The sequence below is a fragment of the Oncorhynchus tshawytscha genome, linkage group LG22 (genome assembly GCF_018296145.1).
Source record: "Oncorhynchus tshawytscha isolate Ot180627B linkage group LG22, Otsh_v2.0, whole genome shotgun sequence".
NCBI lineage: Eukaryota > Metazoa > Chordata > Actinopteri > Salmoniformes > Salmonidae > Oncorhynchus > Oncorhynchus tshawytscha.
In genome coordinates, this window is record NC_056450.1 from 28,489,974 (window position 1) to 28,513,481 (window position 23,508).

The 23,508-nt window shown below is 45.0% G+C and overlaps 1 protein-coding gene across 11 annotated transcripts in view; it reads right to left on the reverse strand.

The window, feature by feature from the left end:
* Positions 1 to 280: 280 nt before the first annotated feature.
* The window catches only part of LOC112222264 (membrane-associated guanylate kinase, WW and PDZ domain-containing protein 1-like), a 206,503-nt gene continuing 183,275 nt past the window's right edge, over positions 281 to 23,508 (reverse strand). For 7 of the 11 annotated variants that reach the window (XM_042304037.1, XM_042304032.1, XM_042304034.1 and 4 more), the window contains exons 16-23: positions 18,727 to 18,922; positions 18,164 to 18,466; positions 11,756 to 11,959; positions 6,426 to 6,513; positions 6,226 to 6,289; positions 5,633 to 5,776; positions 5,356 to 5,494; positions 281 to 3,629 (exon numbers count right to left, since the gene is read on the reverse strand). In XM_042304037.1, coding sequence (XP_042159971.1) covers positions 2,449 to 3,629; positions 5,356 to 5,494; positions 5,633 to 5,776; positions 6,226 to 6,289; positions 6,426 to 6,513; positions 11,756 to 11,959; positions 18,164 to 18,466; positions 18,727 to 18,922 — 2,319 coding nt within the window. In that variant the 3' untranslated portion in view covers positions 281 to 2,448. Of the gene's footprint in view, positions 3,630 to 4,453; positions 4,546 to 5,355; positions 5,495 to 5,632; positions 5,777 to 6,225; positions 6,290 to 6,425; positions 6,514 to 11,755; positions 11,960 to 18,163; positions 18,467 to 18,726; positions 18,923 to 23,508 lie in introns of all 11 variants that reach the window. The other 4 variants (XM_042304040.1, XM_042304041.1, XM_042304042.1 and 1 more) reach the window with 2 other exon arrangements.

The following is a 23,508-nucleotide window of genomic DNA, read 5'->3' on the forward strand; positions in this document are numbered from 1 at the left end:
TATTGATATGAATGGATATGCAGTTAGACATTCCTTGTTTATTGACTAAAACCTTTGCTAGTCAGACAAATCTGAAATGTCAGATAGACACTGTTAAAAGCAAGGAAGCTAGACAATATATTTTTTTGCAGATATCCTGTTACTAAAGCAGTGTGCTTACTACCTTGGTGAATAATAAATCAATCTGAGAATGCTGCACTGCAAAGGGACTCTACAATGTCAATCATATCAATAGGAATCTCCCGAGAATATAATTCCAAGTCACTGTGGAGAAAAATCCTTTTGAATTTGTATGGAAAACTTTATTTGATAATAAAAATAGCATTCACAGACTTCTTTTTGATAGCTACATATACATTGTGATCCATCTCAAGGAAAGAAGCTTTACTGGTTAAGTCCACATCTACTTGTACTTAGACTAATGTTATATATAGCTTCATGGGTTAAATAAAGCTATGAACAATGTAGTATTTATATATGCATAGTGTTTTATAAAAAAAGATTGGCCCATATACATGTAATGCTTTTATCAACACAGAGATAGCATTATGTCTGGAGCACATTGTAATAATGCTTAAAGAACACAGACTGCATACAAGTGCTTTATAATACAAAGGCAGGCTAACCATCGAGAGATATTCAAACCAACAAACAGCTTCTGATTGACCAAATAAAGTCGTCCATTTTTAGAATGTCTTTACATACCTGATTCAGAGTACATTAACATATTTCCCATGAATCATCAGGTCCATTTCAGAAATATAAACACTATCACATTCCTCACTAAAGAGGTTTCCCATAAATGTCTCTTTTGTACAAGAAAAAGGCAACATTTTAGTCCTCAATGGGTTCCTATTGGTTACATATTGAAATTCTGTACAGGTGGTGGCCAACAGGTTAACGTCTTTAAATGTTTTCTTTTTTTTTTTTTTTTACAGTACCATGGCAACAACAGTGATAAAACAATGCATTTGTTGTGGATTTTCCTATATCTTTTTAGTCCTTTTGTGAAACATAAAACAGAGAATACACACGGACAAAGCAGCAGTCAGACTCCAGTGGTGTGACAGCATGGCTCAGCCTGGCAGATAGGCCCACTTCTGTACTGGAACGGTCCATCCGTTATCATCGCAACAACGTCCCTTACATTATTACATCATCACCTAATTTCCTTGGGCAGGGAGAGGAAGAGAGGAACTTGAGAAATACTCCCATATCACCTGCATAGGATCAATGGACCAAGGATCAAGGGAAAATTCTCCTGAAACAGTGGGATCAAATAAGCAGCCTACATTTGTAGGATCAAGTCATTATAGGACTGTGGTTACTTTAAAACCACTTGACCTCTCGGTCAACCTCTCCATGCTGCGTATAACTGTGAAGTAGGTTTTATGTTACAGGCTCCTGTCAGGTAACGTGTTGCTTCTACTGTCCTCTGAACAGGAATACAAAACTTTGTTCAATTGTATTTCCACCACAGGTAGTCTACCCAGACACCTCTTACTGAGATCATTTTTTTTAGTTTTCCTCCTTGGCTCATCATTACTAGACACACTGAAAAACAGAAACCTCAAACAGCCTCAGATCCGGGTGGGTTTTTAGACTTGTCTGCTCTGTGAGAGAAATATCAACAATACCTGGTATTTTTCTCAATAGATGGTCTGCTTTCCCCTCTCTGATTTTTGAGGGTTTGTGGGCTTGGTAAGGAAGGGGCATGCCATACCAACTTAGATTAAAAAAACTATAATTCTACAGCAAATCCAGCAGGGGTAAAACTTATTATTATTTTCAGGTGATCGGCGTATTACTTGGTCCTTTTACCGAGCTTCCTCATAGTGTGTGCCAATTGAAAATAAATAGCAAGTCAAATGCAAAAAGTATTATTTGAAATATATTACTTCATTCTAAAATGACCATTGGTTCTAAAATGTTTGTTTGCCTTCGTTCTGTATGATATTCACTAAGGTTTTCACTGCAGTCGTCCATAAAATGCCTGTACTGCCAGCGTCTTGTGCTATAGTTTGCTTTATAAAGCAATTCTGGGGTGGAAAACAACATCTAAAAACATATTAAAACAAGCTCATCATGAAGTACCTGTTAGCACAGTAAGGAGCATGTTCGAAACCTCAGAGGGAACACGTGTGGAGTCAGAGACGCCTATAAAAAAGCTAAATCACCATTTGTAATTTGATAGGCACATACACATAACTTCACTACAGTATTAACAACCTCAGTTATGCTCAAAATAACGAGAACAGAAACGTACATTAAGAACTAAAACAAAGATTGTACTCCTGCTGTGGTATGAATCTCTGTCTGGGATCACAAGTAGTCAAATTAGTCAAGCAATCAGATAAATCACATGAGTCAATCTCCTCAGAGGTCTAAGTCCAGTGTATTTACTGTAGTCTCTACAGATCAAGGGCTGAGAAGCCAGGCTCTGTCCACTCAGATGCTGAGGTCCTTGGGGCTCTCTTTGTAAAACCTTCTCTTAGGCTCTGGGAACTGGTTCGGGGCACGGCCTACTGCGTTGTTGTGGTGTTGTCCTGCCTTGTTGCTAAGTCCTGCATTGTTGTAGCCGGCGTTGTGGTGAGCGGAGGAGTTGTTCTTCAGTGTGCTGTAGTAATCCTTCAGTCTGGGAGCAGGCGCTGCAGCGTAGTTCAGCTCCTCCCTGCTGGAGCTGCTGTTTGGAGATGAGTCTCTCTCTGACCTGTAGCGTCTCTCTGGTGTTCCGTTTATCCCGTAGCTCTCATCCCTCGTCTCGGCTGACGAGTCCCTCAGGAGGTTGCCATTCTTCAGGCTGCCTCTGTCGAGCGTACGGCCCCTGGAGCGAGACAGGGAGGAGGCCCCATTGTTGGGGCGTTCTGGGGTGGAGGCCTTCATGTCAGTCGTGCGGTCCCTGGAGAGAGACAGGGAGGAGGCCCCGTTGTTGGGGCGTTCTGGGGTGGTGGCCTCCATGTAGGCTCTGCCTGGGGTCTGTGGTTCCCTCAGGAGCCTACGGTCATAGAGTGGTCGTTCAGGAGTGGCTGCATGACTGAGAAACCCTCCGTCATCATACTCCCTCTCAGGTGTGCAGTCCCGGTGTGCTCGCTCTGCCCTGCGGTCCATGGACTTGGCCCGCCGTCGGTCAGGGGAAGTGTTGCGTTTACGGGTGGGCGAGCGGTCGAGGGAGCCGCGGCGCGATCGACCATATCTCTGGTCCAGAGTACTGCTACTAGCGGAGCGCTCTCGTTCTTTCTCCGCCGCTGCAGCCTTCTTCCCAGAGCTGTCCTTGCGCAGAGTCTTTAAGAGTTTCGAGATGCCGCTCTCCGAGTCAGACTTCTTGAATTTGCGGCCAAGACTCTTCTTGTTGTTCCCGCCGCTGGTGCTGTTGTCCGGGGAGTGTTGTCTGGAGTTGGTGTGGTTGTTGTTCCAGGTGTGATGGTGGTGGTGGTTAAAGTGCCGGCCCGAGTGCTCCATCCTGTCCCTGTCTCGGCCCTGTCCAGCATCCTCATGGCGTGATGGTTTGTGAAGGTCTGGTGGATAACTGGACTCCGATGAGGTGTGATATCGGCTGTTTGGTGGCAGGGTTCTCACTTGCGGAGAGTCTTGTGCCCCGGGTGTGGGAGAGTGCCCGTCGTGGCTGGCGTCTGGGGGAGAACAAAGACAGGACATGAGAGACATTCTCAGACTGGGTGGAGTTTAAACTAGCTAAATAATATAACCCTGGAAGCTCAGACAATTCTCTCAAACTTAAGGTTCCATAGCCATTTTCATGTGGGTGCTTGTATCTGTATTGAGTCAATACAGCCATGTTTATGGAAACCATGCACTTCCATAAACATGAACATGTTGGCAAATTGTGACAAAAATATTTACTTCTGGGAGAGAAGAAAAATCTAATTTGTATACAAATGGCTTATTTGATCCTCAACCTAAATTACATAAAAGTAAACAATTGCTGAAGTATATTTTCTTTGAGAGCAATGGATTGGCACATGTAGGCGGCAGCAACACAACAGGTGCAAAACATTGCAAGTGAAGGGCTGGGTTATCAATGACAACAAGCACCTATGACATTATTAAAAGCAAAATGATGAGCAAGTCGATTATCATCATTGGGAATGGGAACTGCAGAAAAACAAAGAGCCTGAAACAAAAAACTGGAGAGTGTTCTGCCAATGACTCTGTCCAATTAGGGATGTGGTGTTATGGTAGCAGCGGTGGCGAGCAGTTGCATGAATCCATCCAGAGGTGGGCGGAGAGTAAGCAGTGCATTCTGGGTGTATGGGTCAAAAAAGCACAGTACAGGTTGAGGAGTGAGTCAGGCCACACAGCACTAAACACATACCCAGGGAGGTGCAGGTAGGAGATGGGTAGGGGGAGATGTGTTAAGTGGGTGAGGAATGTTGGGGTGCATGTGTAGGAGGGTAAAGGGTTAGGAGGGTGGGTTGGAACAGACTTGGCTACAAACCGTGGTCTGATTTTGGCCCATTAAGTAGAAACAGGGCTCTCCCATCTTGTCATTTCTCATAGTACCAACAGCGAGATGAGGAGCCATCATCGCTGGAGGGAGGAGGAAGAGCCCAGAGTAAAGAAATGGAGGAAAGAGAGAGGAAATAAATCAAATAAAAACAAATAAATAAATAAAAAGAGAAATCAGAGGGTTTAGATCCTCAATGAAGACCAGAGAAAGAAAAACGTAGTTGGTTCAGTTTTCAAGTTTTTCTGGCTGGCAGAGAAAAGGAAAACCTAGAAAACTGACGGCTGGGTGGCATCCTTCACACAGTGACCTTTCTCGGCAGAACAGAGATAAAGATAAAGATTCCCAGATGAATGAGCCAGAACATACAGTATTTGGATAAAAACAAGACTTGATTTACACAGCATTTTACCAGATGCTCTTATCCATAGCGATTTACAGGAGCAATTAGAGTTCAGTGCCTTGCTCAAGGGCACATTAACAGATGTTTCACCCAGTTGGCTCAGGGATTTGAACCAGCAGCCTTTCTGTTACTGTCCCAACGCTCTTAACTGCTAGGCTACCTGCCGCCACAGCAGAATGAACATTACATAATATGGCCTATAAATCACTGATGTAGGAGCAATAACATTAAATGTCATTCAGACACATCACTGGGACAGCAAATATTCCGATTTTTTTGTTGTTGATCAAAGGCTATAAGACATATCATGATATAATAAATTCTAAAGCATTGGACAAGGACACTGAAGACACACCAAAGACTCAGAGAAATCCTGCTTACAGCAACAAGACATTGCAGACTATGGTGTCTGTCCGGTGTTAGTTAGTCAGAGGCGGTAGTGTTAGTCACAGTATGGAGGGAACATGTATCACATCACATTGCCACGCACCATATTCAGGAACAGATCCATCCCCCCTCTTGAGGACCAGGCGTGCCCTCCGGCCACCATTCTTGATCAGCTCGATGGCGCGTGCGTGCTTCATGTTCTTTGTGCTCTCGCTGTTGATCTCCAGGATCTCATCTCCCACCTGTGTGTGCAGAGAGTGAAGAAGGGAGGCTGTTTAACGAGACAACCAGACAATTGATGCCAGGAGATATTAACTGTCTATAACATAAATATTATTAAGTACAATAGAGTAGATGTTTTCTTTTTTCATGGAGCATACCCTCATCTTGCCATTCCTGACAGCCGCCCCGTCCTCAGCCAGCCTCAACACATAAAGGTCCATGTTGTACTCCCGTCCTCCTCTCAGGCTGAACCCAAAGCCTTTACTGTCCCGCTCCAGATCCACAGAGTAGAACTCTGCATCCTGAGAGAGAGAGAGAAAGAAAAAAGTATTGACAGAGGGGGAAGTGCGAATGCCCACAATGCGTGGGCCAACAGGGGTGTCATGAGGTGAGTCCTAACATCAGGACTAATCAAGCCGAGTCCAGCAAAAACTCACACAAAATCGATGGAGGTACAATACTCTGGAACCAATGAATAATAAATGCTGTCTCAGCCTGTGAGAGGGGCGCAGAGCCCAGGGCAAGGGCACTGCAAGGGCTGGACACAGGGTTACTGCACTCATTAAAAGTTTGGCTTTTTATTGATTTGGCTGATAGCTTGATTAATTGATTGATTAGATTGCTTTGATGATTTGAAAGACATTCTTCATCTCAGGATGAAGCTGCACTGTGTGTTCTTGTAGAGAGATGATTTACTGTTCCCTGCTTTGGGGATTGATTTTAACAGACCAATAGACATGTTTGTCTTTACCTGTGAGGGCAGAGCTTGTGTTGGAGGAGGTGGAGGAGGAGCCTGTTTCAACTTTGAGTTATTCCTGGAAAATAAAATTATTCATATGAACACAAAGATATGAAAGTACATCATATTCATATAGAGGTCATCTTTCATATAATGTATCATATTAATAAAGTATGTTCCAAAAACCCTGTTTATGAATAATGAAAACTCACCGAGACTCTGTGGCAGTTTGGGGTGTGTGTGTGGTGGTGATGGTGGCAATCTTCTCAGCATTGGTCAACAGAGACGCGTTGGAGGACTCTGTGTAAACACAAATTGAGGATTATGGGTAAGGTCATGACCTCTAATCTGAAAGTAATACATGGATTCTGGTAAGATCTTAAAGAAAAACAAAATGAATCCGCCCACTGTTAGAGGCTCTAAAAGTGCTCTTTTGTTAAACAAACAATTTGTTTTGAGTTGCAACTGGGTCTCGGTCAGGACTGCTGTCTCTGACAACACATCTCCGTACAGGAATTTTGCTCTCCAGAGAACAGTCTCCCCTCAAGGCTGCTCTGTTCAACCTGACGCTGACTGCCTATGATGTTGTCATCTACCATTTTGCTCACCAGCTCGAACATCAAAAGAAAACAAGCCTCTCCGCTTCAATCGTTCTGTTTTTTTTTTAATTCCAAGGGGAAAGAAAAATACATTAAAAAGTACAAATAGGTCCTTCCTTTCTTGCAAATCTAATTGTGTTGCACCACAAGCCACAGCACGGCAGCCCACATTAGTCATCATAGACATTGGTTACTTATAGAGGGAATGGGGTTCTGCCTGAAGTTAGCGACAGCACCAGCCTGACTCATTCATCCTTCTCTCCCCCTCTCCCTCGCCACCCTGACAGCCCTGCCTGCCTTTCCCCACGGAGCACTCTGGGGGGACACAACCTGAACGATTCAAGAACAAATGTCGCCACACAAAATGACACTGTCTGGCTGAGGAAGGTCGTGGCTGAATGGCTTCTATTTCTGAGTGTTGTTCTGCCATTAAAATAAAATTGTAGACTAGAATTATACTGAACAAAAGCATAAAACGCAACATGCAACAATTTCATATATTTTACTAAGGTACAGTTCACATTTTGCACAAGGAGAGTTTTAAAGATATATTGAAGTGTCACAAAACTGTTAGAATCAGAGGACTCAAAAAATACTGTTTTGAATAAGGCCTTTAAGAAATGTCCAACTCTCGAGCAGCCTGATTTTGTCCTAAATAAACGTCACAGAAATTAAGCACAGAGAAGGATTGATGAAGCTCGTTTTATTTAATCTTTATTTAACAAGGCAAGTCAGTTAAGAACAACTTCTTATTTAGAATGACGAGCTACCCCGGCCAAACCCGGATGACGCTGGGCCAATTGTGTGCCGCCCTATGGGACTCCCAATCACAGCCAGTTGTGATACAGTCTGGAATCAAGCCAGTGTCTATAATGATGCCTCTAGCACCGAGATGCAGTGCCTTAGACCACTGCGCCACTCGGGAACCCAGCAATGAAGGGTTACTTTGCTGATAAAATCATTGACAACAAAAATGACCCTAAAAAGCTTTGGAAATCATTTAAGGATACACACAATCACAGCACCAGATCAGGTGTAGCTGATGTGTGCTTCTACAGGTTCAGGAGTAATGCTGGGAAAGGTACTTTCTTGTATACTGGAGCCTCAGAGTCGAATGATTTGCCTTTGTCCATAAAAACGATGTTGTCTCTGGGCAGCTTTAAAAAGAAAGTAAAAAAACGATTTGTCTGCTGTGCCCATACGACTGTCCCCATACGACTGTCCCCATACGACTGTCCCCATACGACTGTCCCCATACGACTGTGCCCATACGACTGTCCCCCCATACGACTGTCCCCACTGTCCCCATACGACTGTCCCCATACGACTGTCCCCATACGACTGTCCCCATACGACTGTCCCCCCCATACGACTGTCCCCATACGACTGTCCCCATACGACTGTCCCCATACGACTGTCCCCTGTCCCCATACGACTGTCCCCATACGACTGTCCCCATACGACTGTCCCCATACGACTGTCCCCATACGACTGTCCCCATACGACTGTCCCCATACGACTGTCCCCATACGACTGTCCCCATACGACTGTCCCCATACGACTGTCCCCATACGACTGTCCCCATACGACTGTCCCCATCGACTGTCCCCATACGACTGTCCCCATACGACTGTCCCCATACGACTGTCCCCTGTCCCCATACGACTGTCCCCATACGACTGTCCCCATACTGTCCCCATACGACTGTCCCCATACGACTGTCCCCATACGACTGTCCCCATACGACTGTCCCCATACGACTGTCCCCATACGACTGTCCCCATACGACTGTCCCCATACGACTGTCCCCATACGACTGTCCCCATACGACTGTCCCCATACGACTGTCCCCATACGACTGTCCCCATACGACTGTCCCCATACGACTGTCCCCATACGACTGTCCCCATACGACTGTCCCCATACGACTGTCCCCATACGACTGTCCCCATCGACCCCCATACGACTGTCCCCATACGACTGTCCCCATACGACTGTCCCCATACGACTGTCCCCATACGACTGTGCCCATACGACTGTCCCCTACGATGTAACTGCAATGATGAGATAGATGCTCTTCTTTGTTTTTATGTTTTATTATCTGGCTCTCAATACTGTGTTCAACCGTGTTGGATCTTGCCTAGCCATCTTGTTTCAAGAAGACCACAATGGAAATAAGTCCCAGACTTTGTGTGTTATCCTCCATGATTTAACTCATGTATGGCTTTCTCAAGTTTTATGTGTTTTTAAAAAAATGGTTGATTAATCAAAAATTAATAAAAAAGGAAATAAGTCAATTGAAATAAATTAATTAGATTTACATGACTGGGATATCACATGACTGGGAATACAGATATGCATCTATTAGACACCGATACCTTGAAAAAAAAGGTAGGGGTGTGGATCAGAAAACCAGTCAGTATTTGGTGGGACCACCATTCGCCTCATGCAGCACGACACATCTCCTTCTCATAGAGTTGATCAGACTGTAGATTGTGGCCTGTGGAATGTTTTCCCACTCCTCTTCGATGGCTGTGCGAAGTTGCTTGATATTGGCGAGAACTGGAACAAGCTGTTGTACACATCAAACCAGAGCATCCCAAACATGCTCAACAGGTGACATGTCTGGTGAGTATGCAGGCCATGGAAGAACTCGAACATGTTCAGCTTAAAGGAATTGTGTACAAATTGTGTACATTGGGCCGTGCATTATCATGCTGAAACATGAGGTGATGGCGGTGGATGAATGGCATGACAGTGGGCCTCAGGATCTCATCATGGCATCTCTGTATTCAACATGGTATCTCTGCATTCAACTTGCCATCATTAAAATGCAATTGTGTTCGTTGTCCGTAGCCTATGCCTTCCCATACCATAACCCCACTGCAACCATGGGGCAGTCTGTTCACAACGTTGACATCAGCAAACCGCTCTCGCCCACACGACGACAATAGATTCTCTAAAACGATGTTGGAGGTGGACATTCGTTAGAAAAATAGAAATTACATTCTCTGGCAACAGCTTGTGTACATTCCTGCAGTCAGCATGCCAATTGCATGCTCCCTCAAAACTTGAGATATCTGTAGCATTGTGTTGAGTGAAAAAATGTTGACCTTGCCACTTGCCAGTTGGTCCGCGCATGCTCTGAGTACATGGCCTGGTAGTCTGTCTGGCCCCGCGGCCTTGTGATTGTCGACCTGTTTAAAGGTTTTGCTCACATTGGCTACAGAGAGCGTGATCACACAGTCATCTGGAGCAGCTGGTGCTCTCATGCATGCTTCAGTGTTGCTTGCCTCGAAGCAAGCATAAAAGGCATTTAGTTCATCTGGTAGGCTCGTGTCACTGAGCAGCTTGCGGCTGGGTTTCCCTTTGTAGTCCGTAATAGTTTTCAAGCCCTGCCACATCCGACGAACATCAGAGACGTTGTAGTAGGATTCAATCTTAATTCCTGTATTGACGCTTTGCCTGTTTGATGGTTTCGTCTGAGGACATAGCGGGATTTCTTATTTAGCGTCCAGATTAGTGTCTCGCTCCTTGTATGCGGCAGCTCTTGCCTTTAGCTCGGTGCGGATGTTGCCTGTGTAGATGTTGTCATTGTGATCTTTAAAAAAACTGCCACGCTTTGTTTAATGAGTGGTTTTGCATTCTCTCCTCCTTTGTGTTTGTGCTACTGATTCTCCTCCGCTCCCATCTTAATTAAACTACATTTTACCAGTCTCTCTAGAACAAGGATGGGAAACTTTGATGGCAGTGGGGGCCACAAAAAAATGGAACTCATCATGAGGGCCGCAGTGGCTCGTGGGTCTGCATACCCACATCCATATCCTCACATAGTCAGAGCCGGCCCTAGCCTTTTAGGGGCCAAATCTCTCAGCTCAGCCAATGACAGGGCATTCTAGTGGCTGGCTTTATTGTTGTTCTGGGACAGGGAACAACACAACACATGCCTACTCATGGGGAAGGAGACAGCTTCCTGTCACAGACTGTTCCTGCAGTGATACGTACGCATTTCCTACCACCTTGTTCCATTTAGACTAAGGAGATTAACACTAACAGGATGCACTGATTACATACATTTAACTTTTTTCTTCGTTACAAAGTAGCAGCCAATACCAAATTGGCAGACTGCAGTTCATCAAAATGACATGAGTGTGTCTATCAGACATTGTACTAAAATCCACACACACATACTGTATGTCAACTGACAAATTAATCTCTGAAATGGTTTCACTCTCAGGGATATTCACAATCTCTGGGTCGAAGTCAACCTTAGGTACAATGCAGCCGTTTTTATCTCAATATCAAATCATTTCTGGGTAACAATTAAATACCTTACAGTAATTGTTTTCAATTAAACGGTCAAAAATGAATAAAAATAGCTTTTTTAGCAAAGAGCAATTTCTCAAGCAAAAATGTTGCTAGGACTGTTCATGGAGAGGGAGAGGGGAAAACTGAAAACTAGCTGTTATTGGCAGAGCGGTTTGGAACTCTCTTTCTTATTTGTCTATTAACTCATTTACCGCTTGGTGATGTCACCAGGCAGACCAAAACTCCATCCCACCAAAACGCTTTTCAAACAGCTCTTACACTAAAAGGGCATCATTTTCACAATTTCACAGTCTTATTCTAACCTCATAGTGTGAAAATATAAAACTTTTATATATAATAATATAAAACTGGGCCTTTAACCATAAGAGAGGAAAACTTAAAACTAACTACAGAAAAGTATCGAGTGACAACATCTTCCTTCTCATTCACAGTCTCCCATTTTGAGCACAGGGCAGGGAACATGGCCTCTCGCAGCCCAAGGTAGCTCCCCAGGTTGGTGCAAAGTGCTTCTGCCAGTGCAGAGCCGTGGTGCCCGCTGACTCCCACTAGGCCATGAATAACTCTCCTCCCTACTGCATTATAAAACAGCCCAGAGCAAAAACACATCGTCTTACCGTCACCCGGAATGATCCTCAGAGAGACGGTGTTCCCGGCCTCCTTGATCAGGTTGACGATGTCCGAGTGGGACTTGTTGGTGATGGAGCAGCCGTTGACGGACAGGATACGGTCGCCCACCTTCAGCTTCCCACAGCGGTCCGCAGGGCTCCCCTCGATGATGCGCCCTATTTTGTGGGGCATGGCCACACATGCATTTCCAGCTTTGATGTTAATGTGTAGTAAGTGTGGGTGTGTGTGTGATTTGGTTATTGATTACATCATTCGATTAAGGGAAGAGAAAAAGAGGATGGGAAAAGAAAAGAGAAGGAAAAAGAGAAAGGGAAGCAAAGGGTTAATCATCCAAACCCCCATAGGCCATTCACCCAGAGAGCACCACCCAAGAACTAGCCAACCGTTGCACTGGAAAACAATGGTCCAATCAAGGAGCATGCATGCGGAACACAGCTTACATCCCTATTGGTGGACAGACTTCGGTGGTCATTAAGGAATGAATGGTCTGGGAGAAGACACTTTCCCTTGTCTCTGTCGCTTTCTCTACTGTTGTCCTCTGCACCCCTGATGTGCTAATCGATGGGACTTAAATCACATGGAACTGGTCTGGGCCCTTCGTGGCCCCCGCTCAGGAGGCAATAAATAGCCTTGACACGGCCTTACGATTGTCCTCCACTCCCCATCGGAGCCAGGGATTGATGTGGAGGATACAGCCTACGCCACAGCGGAGTGGTAAGTCACTGGAGATAATTGAGTTTCTGGTGCTCGGAATGGCTCAGAGAATGAGATGGTTTCCTAAAGAGTGACACTGAGGAATCTCAGGATCCTCACAGACGTCAAGAGAGTAACACGCACTACAGTATATCAGAGAGGCTACAGACGGAGAGATGCTAGCATTGCATGGGGCTGTACAAGGAGAGTGACAGTGTTCAATACAGCACATCTTGTTTACAGAGCAGCTCTGAACAGACCCTAAGGAGCCCCACCCCCTCCCTCCATCCCTCCTCCTCTCTACCTCTCTCTCTTCCCACCTCTCTCCATTCCTCCCCCCTCTTTCTCTCCCCCTCCCACTCTCTATCCCTCCCACATCCATATTTATCACATCACCTTGCGCTACCAGCTCCCCTCCCTACGCCTTGATTAAAAACTGCACTTGTATCCTGCCACTCTATCCAAATAATGAGATATGGGACATTACGGGGTGTGACAAATTCCCAGGATTTAATACCCAATCTGCTGAGCACAACACCAGCACACATCAGTTCATTATGGGAGGACGGGCTGGGCTGGAGGGAGAAAAGGGGTTTGCATAGTATGATGTACAGGTGAGGGATAAAGCCAGCGGAAAGCTCTTTGTGCATTACAATACCCTAAAACATCTATGGCCCTTTCAGGCTAAAGAAGAATCCATAGATAGTGCATGTCTATCCATTTGTGATCATGTCTCCCTGTTGGACCTCTACTAGTAGAAGGAGAGATTGGACAGAGGAACAACCCTTATCAGCACATTCATCCCATCCCCACAGGGGTGATGGGGCTAAAGCAGTAGGCACAGAGGGAGAGAATGAGACAGCAAGAAACTCTCAAATGATACCCACATAGGGCTCAGGTCTGGTAAGAAGTACTGCAATACATGGAGAATATAGAGTATAATTTGAGACACCGACAGAGACAGTTGAGACAGGTATTGTCACTCTCAGTCTGAGGACCCAGCTGCAGACGATGCAGACGAGCACATTCAGGTCACCAGCAAAAAAATAGATAAGTCTCAATGGGATTTCTCCTGCTTGTATAAATGATACATAAAAATCGAATCAAAAATCGAATCAAACTTTATTTGTCACATGCGCCGAATTCAACAGGTTACCGTGAAGACCTTACCATGAAATGCTTACTTACAAGCCCTTAAAATGCAGTTCAAGAAAGAGTTAAGAAAATATTTACCAAATAAACTAAAGTAAAAAATAATAAAAAGTAACACAATACAATAACGAGGCAATATACAGGGGTAACGGTACCGAGTCAATGTGTGGGAGTACCTCTGCTTTCTATTTTATGGGGCTTCAACTACAGCCCACAGGATCAATGGAATCGGGCCCTTTGCGTGGCACAGTAACTAACAAAACCTCTATTTGATAGTAGCCTGGCCCTTTAGCATGTTTCACACCATGCAACATCTTCCTGGTCATCAGCCAAGCTGTGTAAGGAGACCTTGGAGCGACATTGGTGCTGCAAACTCATCAGAGGGAGCTTGATACCACATTTGTTCAGAGGAGGACATTTAAAATCCCTCGTTGACGGCTGAGTGACCTTAATGGGGCCAATTTCACTATTTTGCCTTCATAGATAAACGGTATGGACAGCTATAGATTGTGCTCGGTGGAACTTCAATTACATGCTGAGTGAATCAGCCAGGGTCGGCTACAAGTCTGCCTTTTGAATCTGCGATGATGGTGTTTTTGATAAAGCATCAACCAGGCGGTGAATGTGCCTGGGCACATAAAGAGATTTCTGTTTCCCTAAGCTCATGATTGTTGGGTTTGTGACCTCGGGGCTGTGTCAGTAAGTCCACTCCCATCAGAAATGGATGCCCTGCTATTAATAAAGCAGGTGGGAACTCAATGAGGAGTGACTGTCAAAATATTGTAATTCCACCCCCAAGAATTTATCAATCATGTCACTGAGTGGCAAGCGGACTGGCAGGCGGTGCTGATGCACTGTTAGGGTTGTGTGTTTACTGGAGTGCTTGCTTGGCAGAATCATGCTTTTTCACAATTTCCTTGTCTCACTTTGAAAACTTTGAGGGGGACTTTTTAAGGAAATAGGTTGTCTGAATAACATCAGGAGGAGTGTTCTGCTATTCGTTTTTAGGCTTAGCGTCTACCCAATCACTTGAGAACTGTTCTTGAGCATAAGTTAACCTTTAAAGTGTTGCTTGTCAAAAAATATTGTCAATACTGTGTATGTACTGGTAACTTTCCTTCCAGTTCTCTGCTGCCCGCAACTGGAACGAATTGCAAAAATCTCTGAAGTTGGAGACTTTTATCTCCCTCACCAACTTTAAACATCTGCTATCTGAGCAGCTAACCGATCGCTGCAGCTGTACATAGTCCATCGGTATATAGCCCACCCAATTTACCTACCTCATCCCCATACTGTTTTTATTTATTTACTTTTCTGCTCTTTTGCACACCAGTATCTCTACCTGCACATGTTCATCTGATCATTTATCACTCCAGTGTTAATCTGCTAAATTGTAATTATTCACTCCTATGGCCTATTTATTGCCTACCTCCTCATGCCTTTTGCACACAATGTATATAGATTCTTTTTTTTCTACTATGTTATTGACTTGTGTATTGTTTACTCCATGTGTAACTCTGTGTTGTTGTCTGTTCACACTGCTATGCTTTATCTTGGCCAGGTCGAAGTTGCAAATGAGAACTTGTTCTCAACTAGCCTACCTGGTTAAATAAAGGTGAAATAAAATAAATAAAATAAATAAACTGCCAAAATAAAGGAAGCACCAACATAAAGTGTCTTAATAGGGCGTTGGGCCATCACGAGCCACCAGAACAGCTTCAATGTGCCTTGGCATAGATTCTAGTGTCTGGAACTGTACTGGAGGGATGCAACATTATTCTTCCCCAAGAAATTCCATAATTTGGTCTTTTGCTGATGATGATGAAAAATGTTGTCTCAGGTGCGCTCCAGAATCTCAGCATGGCATATGGTTTACATCATTTTCATGCTCATTAAACCATTCAGTGGTTTAGATCTTTCAGATCTTTATTTTGCTGGTCGGAACAGTGGAACGAAATTACTATTTAGTTGCTTCTGTTCAGAACTAAATAATTTAGGTTCCAACCCTGATAGTATCCCTCATGTACTTGTGTTTATATTATTTTGGCAGTTACCTGCGGGTCCAGATCCAGAATTCTAAATAATGTCACGGGTCTGGGTCGGATATGATTGTCACGGGTCTTGGGTATGTGTAATTTTAACTGATCCACACGTGACTGCTGCAGTAGAGATAGAGAGACATGTTATAATTTATGCTGCTGCTCTTTGCTTTTCATGAGAGGGGTAGCTTGTTGTTGGCCAAGTCATCAAAGTGACAGTAGGCTACAGTCATAGAGCTGCCGTGTGGGGAAAAAGTTAGGAGATATGTAATTAATGGAAGATGGAATTAAAATGATGGAATTAAAAAAGTTAAAGGAGAAGGATAGGCTACAACAACCAAGAGCCAACAGGTAGGCTGCTTGTAATTGTGTAGGGCGAGAAAGTGCATGCACTGCAGCCTCAACTAGCCTAGCTAGCTAACGTTAGCTAGCTTAACTAGCTTCTCCCGGTTTGATGCAGTCAAGACAGGCACTAGTAATCATATTGGATGATGAATAACCTAGCTATGGCAGCTATTAGTCTACTATAGCGTGAGTCAGCCAGGTTGGTTGCGGTCTCTTGTCTCTCCCTCCCTCCTCCCTGTTACTGTGTCACTCGGTCAAACTCCCAGTAGCCTACACACTCACACAGCCCCTGCTAGAGCATCACCACTCTCTACCTCCCTTATGCTTTATCATTTCCGGTTAATTAAGTATCTTAACCTTTTTGGGATAGGGGGAAGCATTTTCACTTTTGGATGAATAGCGTGCCCAGAGTGAACTGCCTCCTACTCTGTCCCAGATGCTAATATTAGTATTAGGATTAGTATTATTAGTATTATTAGTAGTATTGGATAGGAAACACTCTGAAGTTTTTAAAACTGTTTGAATTATGTCTGTGAGTATAACAGAACTCATATGGCAGGCGAAAACCTGAGAAAAATCCAACCAGGAAGTGGGAAATCTGAGGTTTGTAGTTTTTCAACTCAGCCCCCATTGAAGATACAGGGTGATATTAGTTGTGTTTCACTTCCCAAGGCTTCCACTAGATGTCAACAGTATTTAGAACCTGGTTTGAGGATTCTACTCTAAAGGAGGGGCTCATAAGGGCTCTTTGAGTGAGTGGTCTGGCAGAGTGCCACAGCCTCGGTCTGGCAGAGTGCCACAGCCTCGGTCTGGCGCGCTCACGTGAAAGGTAGCTACGTTCCACTTCATTTGTACAGACAAAGGAATTGTCCGGTTGGAACATTAATGAAGTTTTATGTTAAAAACATCCTAAAGATTGATTCCATACTTAGGTTGGCATGTTTCTACGAGCTGTAACGGAACTTTTTAAACTTTTTGTCCGACGTTCGGCGCGACCTGAACACACTTTTGGATTTGTTTACCAAACGCTCTAACAAAAGAAGATATTTGGACATAACTGATGGACATTATCGAACAAATCAAAACATTTATGGTGGAACTGGGATTCCTGGGAGTGCATTCTGATGAAGATCATCAAAGGTAAGTGAATATTTAAAATGCTATTTCTGAGTAATGTTGACTACCCAATATGGCGGGTATCTTTTTGGCTGCTTTGTCCATAAAGTTTTTTTGAAATCTGACACAGCGGTTGCATTAAGGAGAAGTTTATCTAACGTTCCATGTATAATAGTCGTATCTTTATCAATGTTTATTATGAGTATTTCTGTAAATTGATGTGGTTCTCTGCAATATCACCACATGTTTTAGAATTACTGAACGTAACGCGCCAATGTAAACTCAGATTTGTTTCTATAAATATGAACTTTATCAAACAAAACATACATGTATTGTGTAACATGAAGTCCCATCTGATGAAGATCATCAAAGGTTAGTGATTCATTTTATCTCTATTTCTGCTTTTTGCAACTCCTCTCTTTGGCTGGAAAAAATGGCTGTGTTTTTCTGTGGCTTGGTGGTGACCTAACATAATCGTTTGTGGTACTTTCACTGTAAATCCTTTTTGAAATCAGACACTGTGGCTGGATTAATGAGAATGTTATCTTTAAAATGGTGTAAAATACTTGTATGCTTGAGGAATTTTAATTATGAGATTTTTGTTGTTTTGAATTTGGCGCCTTGCACTTTCACTGGCTGGTTCCGCTAGCGGAGTGGAACCCCTTTGCTGCTTCCCTAACTCGGATTGGACCGGGTTGTCCTCGGGTCTGTTCGGAACCACAGTAAAGTCAATCAGCAGAATCAGGCTTCGCCAAGATTACATGCCAGATTTAACCATATTATCAGTTCAACCCAGCTCAACCGAGAGCAAATGATAACTGATTCTCAGTCATTAAAAAATTGCAACTAAACCCAGCATAGTAGCAAAGTCTAGATCACCATAACCCAGCCCAGAGTAGTATTGCCCATCCCACTCAGCTCACCATAACCCAGCCCACCGTAGTATTGCCCATCCCACTCAGCTCACCATAACCCAGCCCACCGTAGCTTTGCCCATCTCACTTAGCTCACCATAACCAAGCCCACCGTAGCATTGCCCATCCCACTCACCCAAAGTAGTCCCAGCATCAGGCCTGGAGACCGACGACACAATGACGAATCCGAAGCCCTCGTTTTCTCCGCGTTGGATCTCCATGTCATATGGTTGCAGGGCTGCGGGGACCACAGCACTGCCAGAGCCCCCTCCTCCCCCACTGCCGATCCCACTGGTGGAGCCACTGCCGGAGCTGACTGTGTTGAGGGAGTTCTGGCTGCCCTGGGGGGTTCGCTTGCCCTCGGTCAGGGAGGGGGCCTGGGTGCTGCTGTGGTGCGACGAGGCCGGGGATGGGGGCACATCACCCTCCCCTTTACCCACTGAAGAAGAGATGGGGGGAATTAAGTGGTGGGCAGGCAATATAAAAACCTGTTCAGCAAATATCCCCCCCTTATGTTTGGCACGGGCTAGTGATAGTTCACTGAGCCAATAAGCAATAGGTTTTAACTAGCGTGGGTAGTGTAGGTGGCCGCTGTTGTGGAGTGTGTGGTGAGTGTGTGTGGGTGAGTGAGTGTGTATGGTGAGTGTGTGTGGTGAGTGTTTGCCTGTGTATGCATATGTCTCTGTGACCCGTCCTCACCTCCGTATCCTGAGCTTTTGCGTCGGACAGTGAGGTTGACGTGGCCCTGCTTGGCGGCCTGCTGCATCAGCTGCACCACCAGCTGGTGAGACTTGCCCACCACCGCCGTGCCGTCCACACAGATGAGCTCGTCCCCCGAACGCAGACGCCCGTCCTCATCTGCTGCTCCATACTTCACTATGTGCCCAATGTAGATCTACAAAATACCATACAGATACATTAGCTCTGTACTTCATTATGGGAATACTCTAGATCTACAAAACATGATACATATAAATCAGCCTTGTACTTCACTTGTAGTTCAAGTTCAACGCAGCTAAATTAAACCATTTGATGTTCCATTCCGTCCCAAAGCACAGAATCGTCTGGAATGCCATTGGATGCTGTAGCATTAAAATGTCCCTGAACTGGAACTAAGGGGCTTAGCCCAAAACATGAAAAACAGCCCCAGACCATTATTTCTCCTCCACCAAACTTTACAGTTGGCACTATGCATTGGGGTACTGGCACTGGCTTACTGGTGCTCTTTCATGCCATCCCTAGGAGGGGTGCGTCACTTGAGTGGTTTGAGTCAGTGTCGTGATCTTCCTGTCTGGGTTGGCGCCCCCCCTTGAGTTGTGCCGTGGCGGAGATCTTTGTGGGCTATACTAGGCCTTATCTCAGGATGGTAAGTTGGTGGTTGAAGATATCTATCTAGTGGTGTGGTGGCTGTGCTTTGGCAAAGTGGGTGGGGTTATATACTTCCTGTTTGGCCCTGTCTGGGGGTATCATCGGATGGGGCCACAGTGTCTCTTGACCCCTCCTGTTTCAGCCTCCCGTATTTATGCTGCAGTAGGTTGTGTCGGGGGGCTAGGGTCAGTTTGTTATACCTGGAGTACTTCTCCTGTCTTATCTGGTGTCCTGTGGGAATTTAAGTATGCTCTCTCTAATTCTCTCTTTCTTTCTCTCTCTCTCTCGGAGGACCTGAGCCCTAGGACCGTGCCTCAGGACTACCTGGCATGATGACTCCTTGCTGTCCCCAGTCCACCTGGCCGTGCTGCTGCTCCAGTTTCAACTATTCTGCCTACGGCTATGGAACCCTGACCTGTTCACCGGGCATGCTACCTGTCCCAGACCTGCTGTTTTCAACTCTCTAGAGACAGCAGGAGCGGTAGAGATACTCTTAATGATCAGCTATGAAAAGCCAACTGACATTTACTCCTGAGGTGCTGACTTGATGCACCCTCAACAACTACTGTGATTATTATTATTTGACGATGCTGGTCATTTATGAACATTTGAACATCTTGGCCATGTTCTGTTATAATCTCCACCCGGCACAGCCAGAAGAGGACTGGCTACCCCTCATAGCCTGGTTCCTCTCTAGGTTTCTTCCTAGGTTTTGGCCTTTCTAGGGAATTTTTCCTAGCCACCGTGCTTCTACACCTGCATTGCTTGCTGTTTGGGGTTTTAGGCTGGGTTTCTGTACAGCACTTTGAGATATCAGATGATGTAAGAAGGGCTATATAAATACATTTGATTTTCATTTGGGTAGATAGCGTTCTCCTGGCATCCTCCAAACACAGATTTGTCCGTCCAACTGCCAGATGGTGATGCGTGATTCATCACTACAGAGTTTCCACTGCTCTAGAGTCTAATGGCGGCTAGCTTTACACCACTCCAGTTGACACTTGGCATTGTGCATGGTGATCTTAGGCTTGTGTGCGGCTGCTCGGCCATGGAAACCCCTTTTATGAAGCTCAATGAACAGTTATTGTGCTGACGTTGCTTCCAGAGGTAGTTTGGAACTCGGTACGCGCTTCAGCACTTGGTGGTCCCATTCTGTGAGCTTGTGTGCGCTACCACTTCGCTGCTGAGCCGCTGTTGCTACTAGATATTTCCACTTCACAATAACAGCACTTACAGTTGACTGGGGCAGCTCTAGCAGGGCAGAAATTTGACGAACTGACTTGTTGGAAAGGTGGCATCCTATGAAGGTCCCAAGTTGAAAGTTACTGTCACGTTCTGACCTTTATTTCCTTTGTTTTGTATTTCTTTAGTATGGTCAGGGTGTGAGTTGGGTGGGCAGTCTATGTTTGATTTTCTATGATTTGGGATTTCTATGTTTCGGCCTAGTATGGTTCTCAATCAGAGGCAGGTGTCATTAGTTGTCTCTGATTGAGAATCATACTTAGGTAGCCTGGGTTGCACTGTTTGTTTGTGGGTGATTGTCTATGTTAGTGGCTTGTGTCAGCACAGGTCTCATTTGTAGCTTTGTAGGTCGTCATTGGTTTATTGTTTTTGTTACTCTGTCGTATGGTGGTTTTTCGTGTATGTATTCTCCGGACTATTTTGGTCCTGTGTTTTGGGCTGGTTAATTGTATGCGCCCTGTGTGTTGGCGTGACCGTTTTGTGCGCCGGAGAATAAATTGACACTCTACTGAACCCTGCTCTCTGCGCCTGATTCCACCCACCACTCCTAGTATCTCGTGATAGATACTGAGGTTCTCAGTAAGGCCATTCCACTGCCAATGTTTTTCTATGGAGATTGCATGGGTGTGTGCTTGATTTAATATACCTGTCAGCATATATACAGTATATAATATATATATAGAGTATATATATAACTCCCTTTCTCTACTTTCTCTCTGTTCATGTCTCTGAAAGAAAAATATGCCACATAACCAACACCTTCTGTCTAAGTCTGCCTAAATGAATCTCCTAAGAACAGCACGCAGGCCTACCTCATGTAACAGACAGCACCAGTCATATCTCTCAGAGACACAGAAACAGACAGTGGAATCTACATTTCTACTGCTTCAAATTAGAGGGAGAGAGTGGGGGAGAACAACTGATGTAGACAGAAGAGAGAAGGAAGACTATGAGGCTGTTGGTTCGGTCGAGCATCACAGTGTGAGCTGACACAGAATGAGTGTTGTGTGTGTGTGTGTGTGTGTGTGTGTGTGTGTGTGTGTGTGTGTGTGTGTTTGAAGCTTAACAAAGAAAACCCAAAAGGCAGGGACTCTGACAGGAAACATAGTGATGAGGCTGTAATAGAATATTGAGGGTTCAGTACATCAGCTGCCCTTTTAACACGCAGTATCACGCAGCAGTGCTGTTTAATTCAGAACTTTAGTGTTTATTTATGATGTAACACGTGATGTAATAACCAGACATGGGGAATGCAGATACATGTTTTATGCTTCCAGTCTTGCTGTGGAATGCTTAATTGTCAGTCATGTATACAGTGGCTTTCTTTCCACATTTTGTTACATTACAGCTGAAATTCTCATCAATCTACACACAATACCCCATAATGACGAAACGAAAAGAGGGTTTTTAGACATTTTTGCACATTTAATAAAAACAAAAAACAGAAATACCTTATTTACATAACTATTCAGACCCTTTGCTATGAGACTCGTAATTGAGCTCAGGAACATCCTGTTTCCATTGATCATTGTTGAGATGTTGCTACAACTTGATTGGATTCCACCTGTGGTAAATTCAATTGATTGGACATGATTTGGAAAGGCACACACCTGTCTATATACAGTGGGGCAAAAAAGTATTTAGTCAGCCACCAATTATGCAAGTTCTCCCACTTAAAAAGATGAGAGAGGCCTGTAATTTTCATCATAGGTACACTTCAACTATGACAAAATGAGAAGAAAAAAAATCCAGAAAATCACATAGTAGGATTTTTAATGAATTTATTTGCAAATGATGGTGGAAAATAAGTATTTGGTCACCTACAAACAAGCAAGATTTTCCTTTATTGGTGTGTGACCTCCACGTGCCTGTATGACCTCCCTACAATGCCTGGGCATGCTCCTGATGAGGTGGCGGATGGTCTCCTGAGGGATCTCCTCCCAGACCTTGACTAAAGTGTCCGCCAAATCCTGGACAGTCTTTGGTGCAACTTGGTGTTGGTGGATGGAGCGAGACATGTCCCATCCACCAACATGTCCCAGTTGTGCTCAATTGGATTCAGGTCTGGGGAACGGGCGGGCCAGTCCAAAGCATCAATGCCTTCCTCTTGCAGGAACTGCTGACACACTCCAGCCACATGAGGTCTAGCATTGTCTTGCATTAGGAGGAACCCAGGGCCAACCGCACCAGCATATGGTCTCACAAGGGGTCTGAGGATCTCATCTCGGTACCTATTGGCAGTCAGGCTACATCTGGCGAGCACATGGAGGGCTGTGTGGACCCCCAAAGAAATGCTACCCCACACCATAACTGACCCACCACCAAACCGGTCATGCTGGAGGATGTTGCAGGCAGCAGAACGTTCTCCACGGCATCTCCAGACTCTGTCACGCCTGTCACATGTGCTCAGTGTGAACCTGCTTTCATCTGTGAAGAGCACAGGGCGCCAGTGGCGAATTTGACAATCTTGGTGTTCTCTGGCAAATGCCAAACGTCCTGCACGGTGTTGGGCTGTAAGCACAACCCCCACCTGTGTACGTCGGGCCCTCATAACACCCTCATGGAGTCTGTTTCTGACCATTTGAGCAGACACATGCACATTTTTGGCCTGCTGGAGGTCATTTTGCAGGGCTCTGGCAGTGCTCCTCCTGCTCCTCCTTGCACAAAGGCGGAGGTAGCGGTCCTGCTGCTGGGTTGTTGCCTTCCTACGGCCTCCTCCACGTCTCCTGATGTACTGGCCTGTCTCCTGGTAGCGCCTCCATACTCTGGACACTCTGGACACTCTTGCCACAGCTCGCATTGATGTGCCATCCTGGATGAGCTGCACTACCTGAGCCACTTGTGTGGGTTGTAGACTCCCTGTCATGCTAC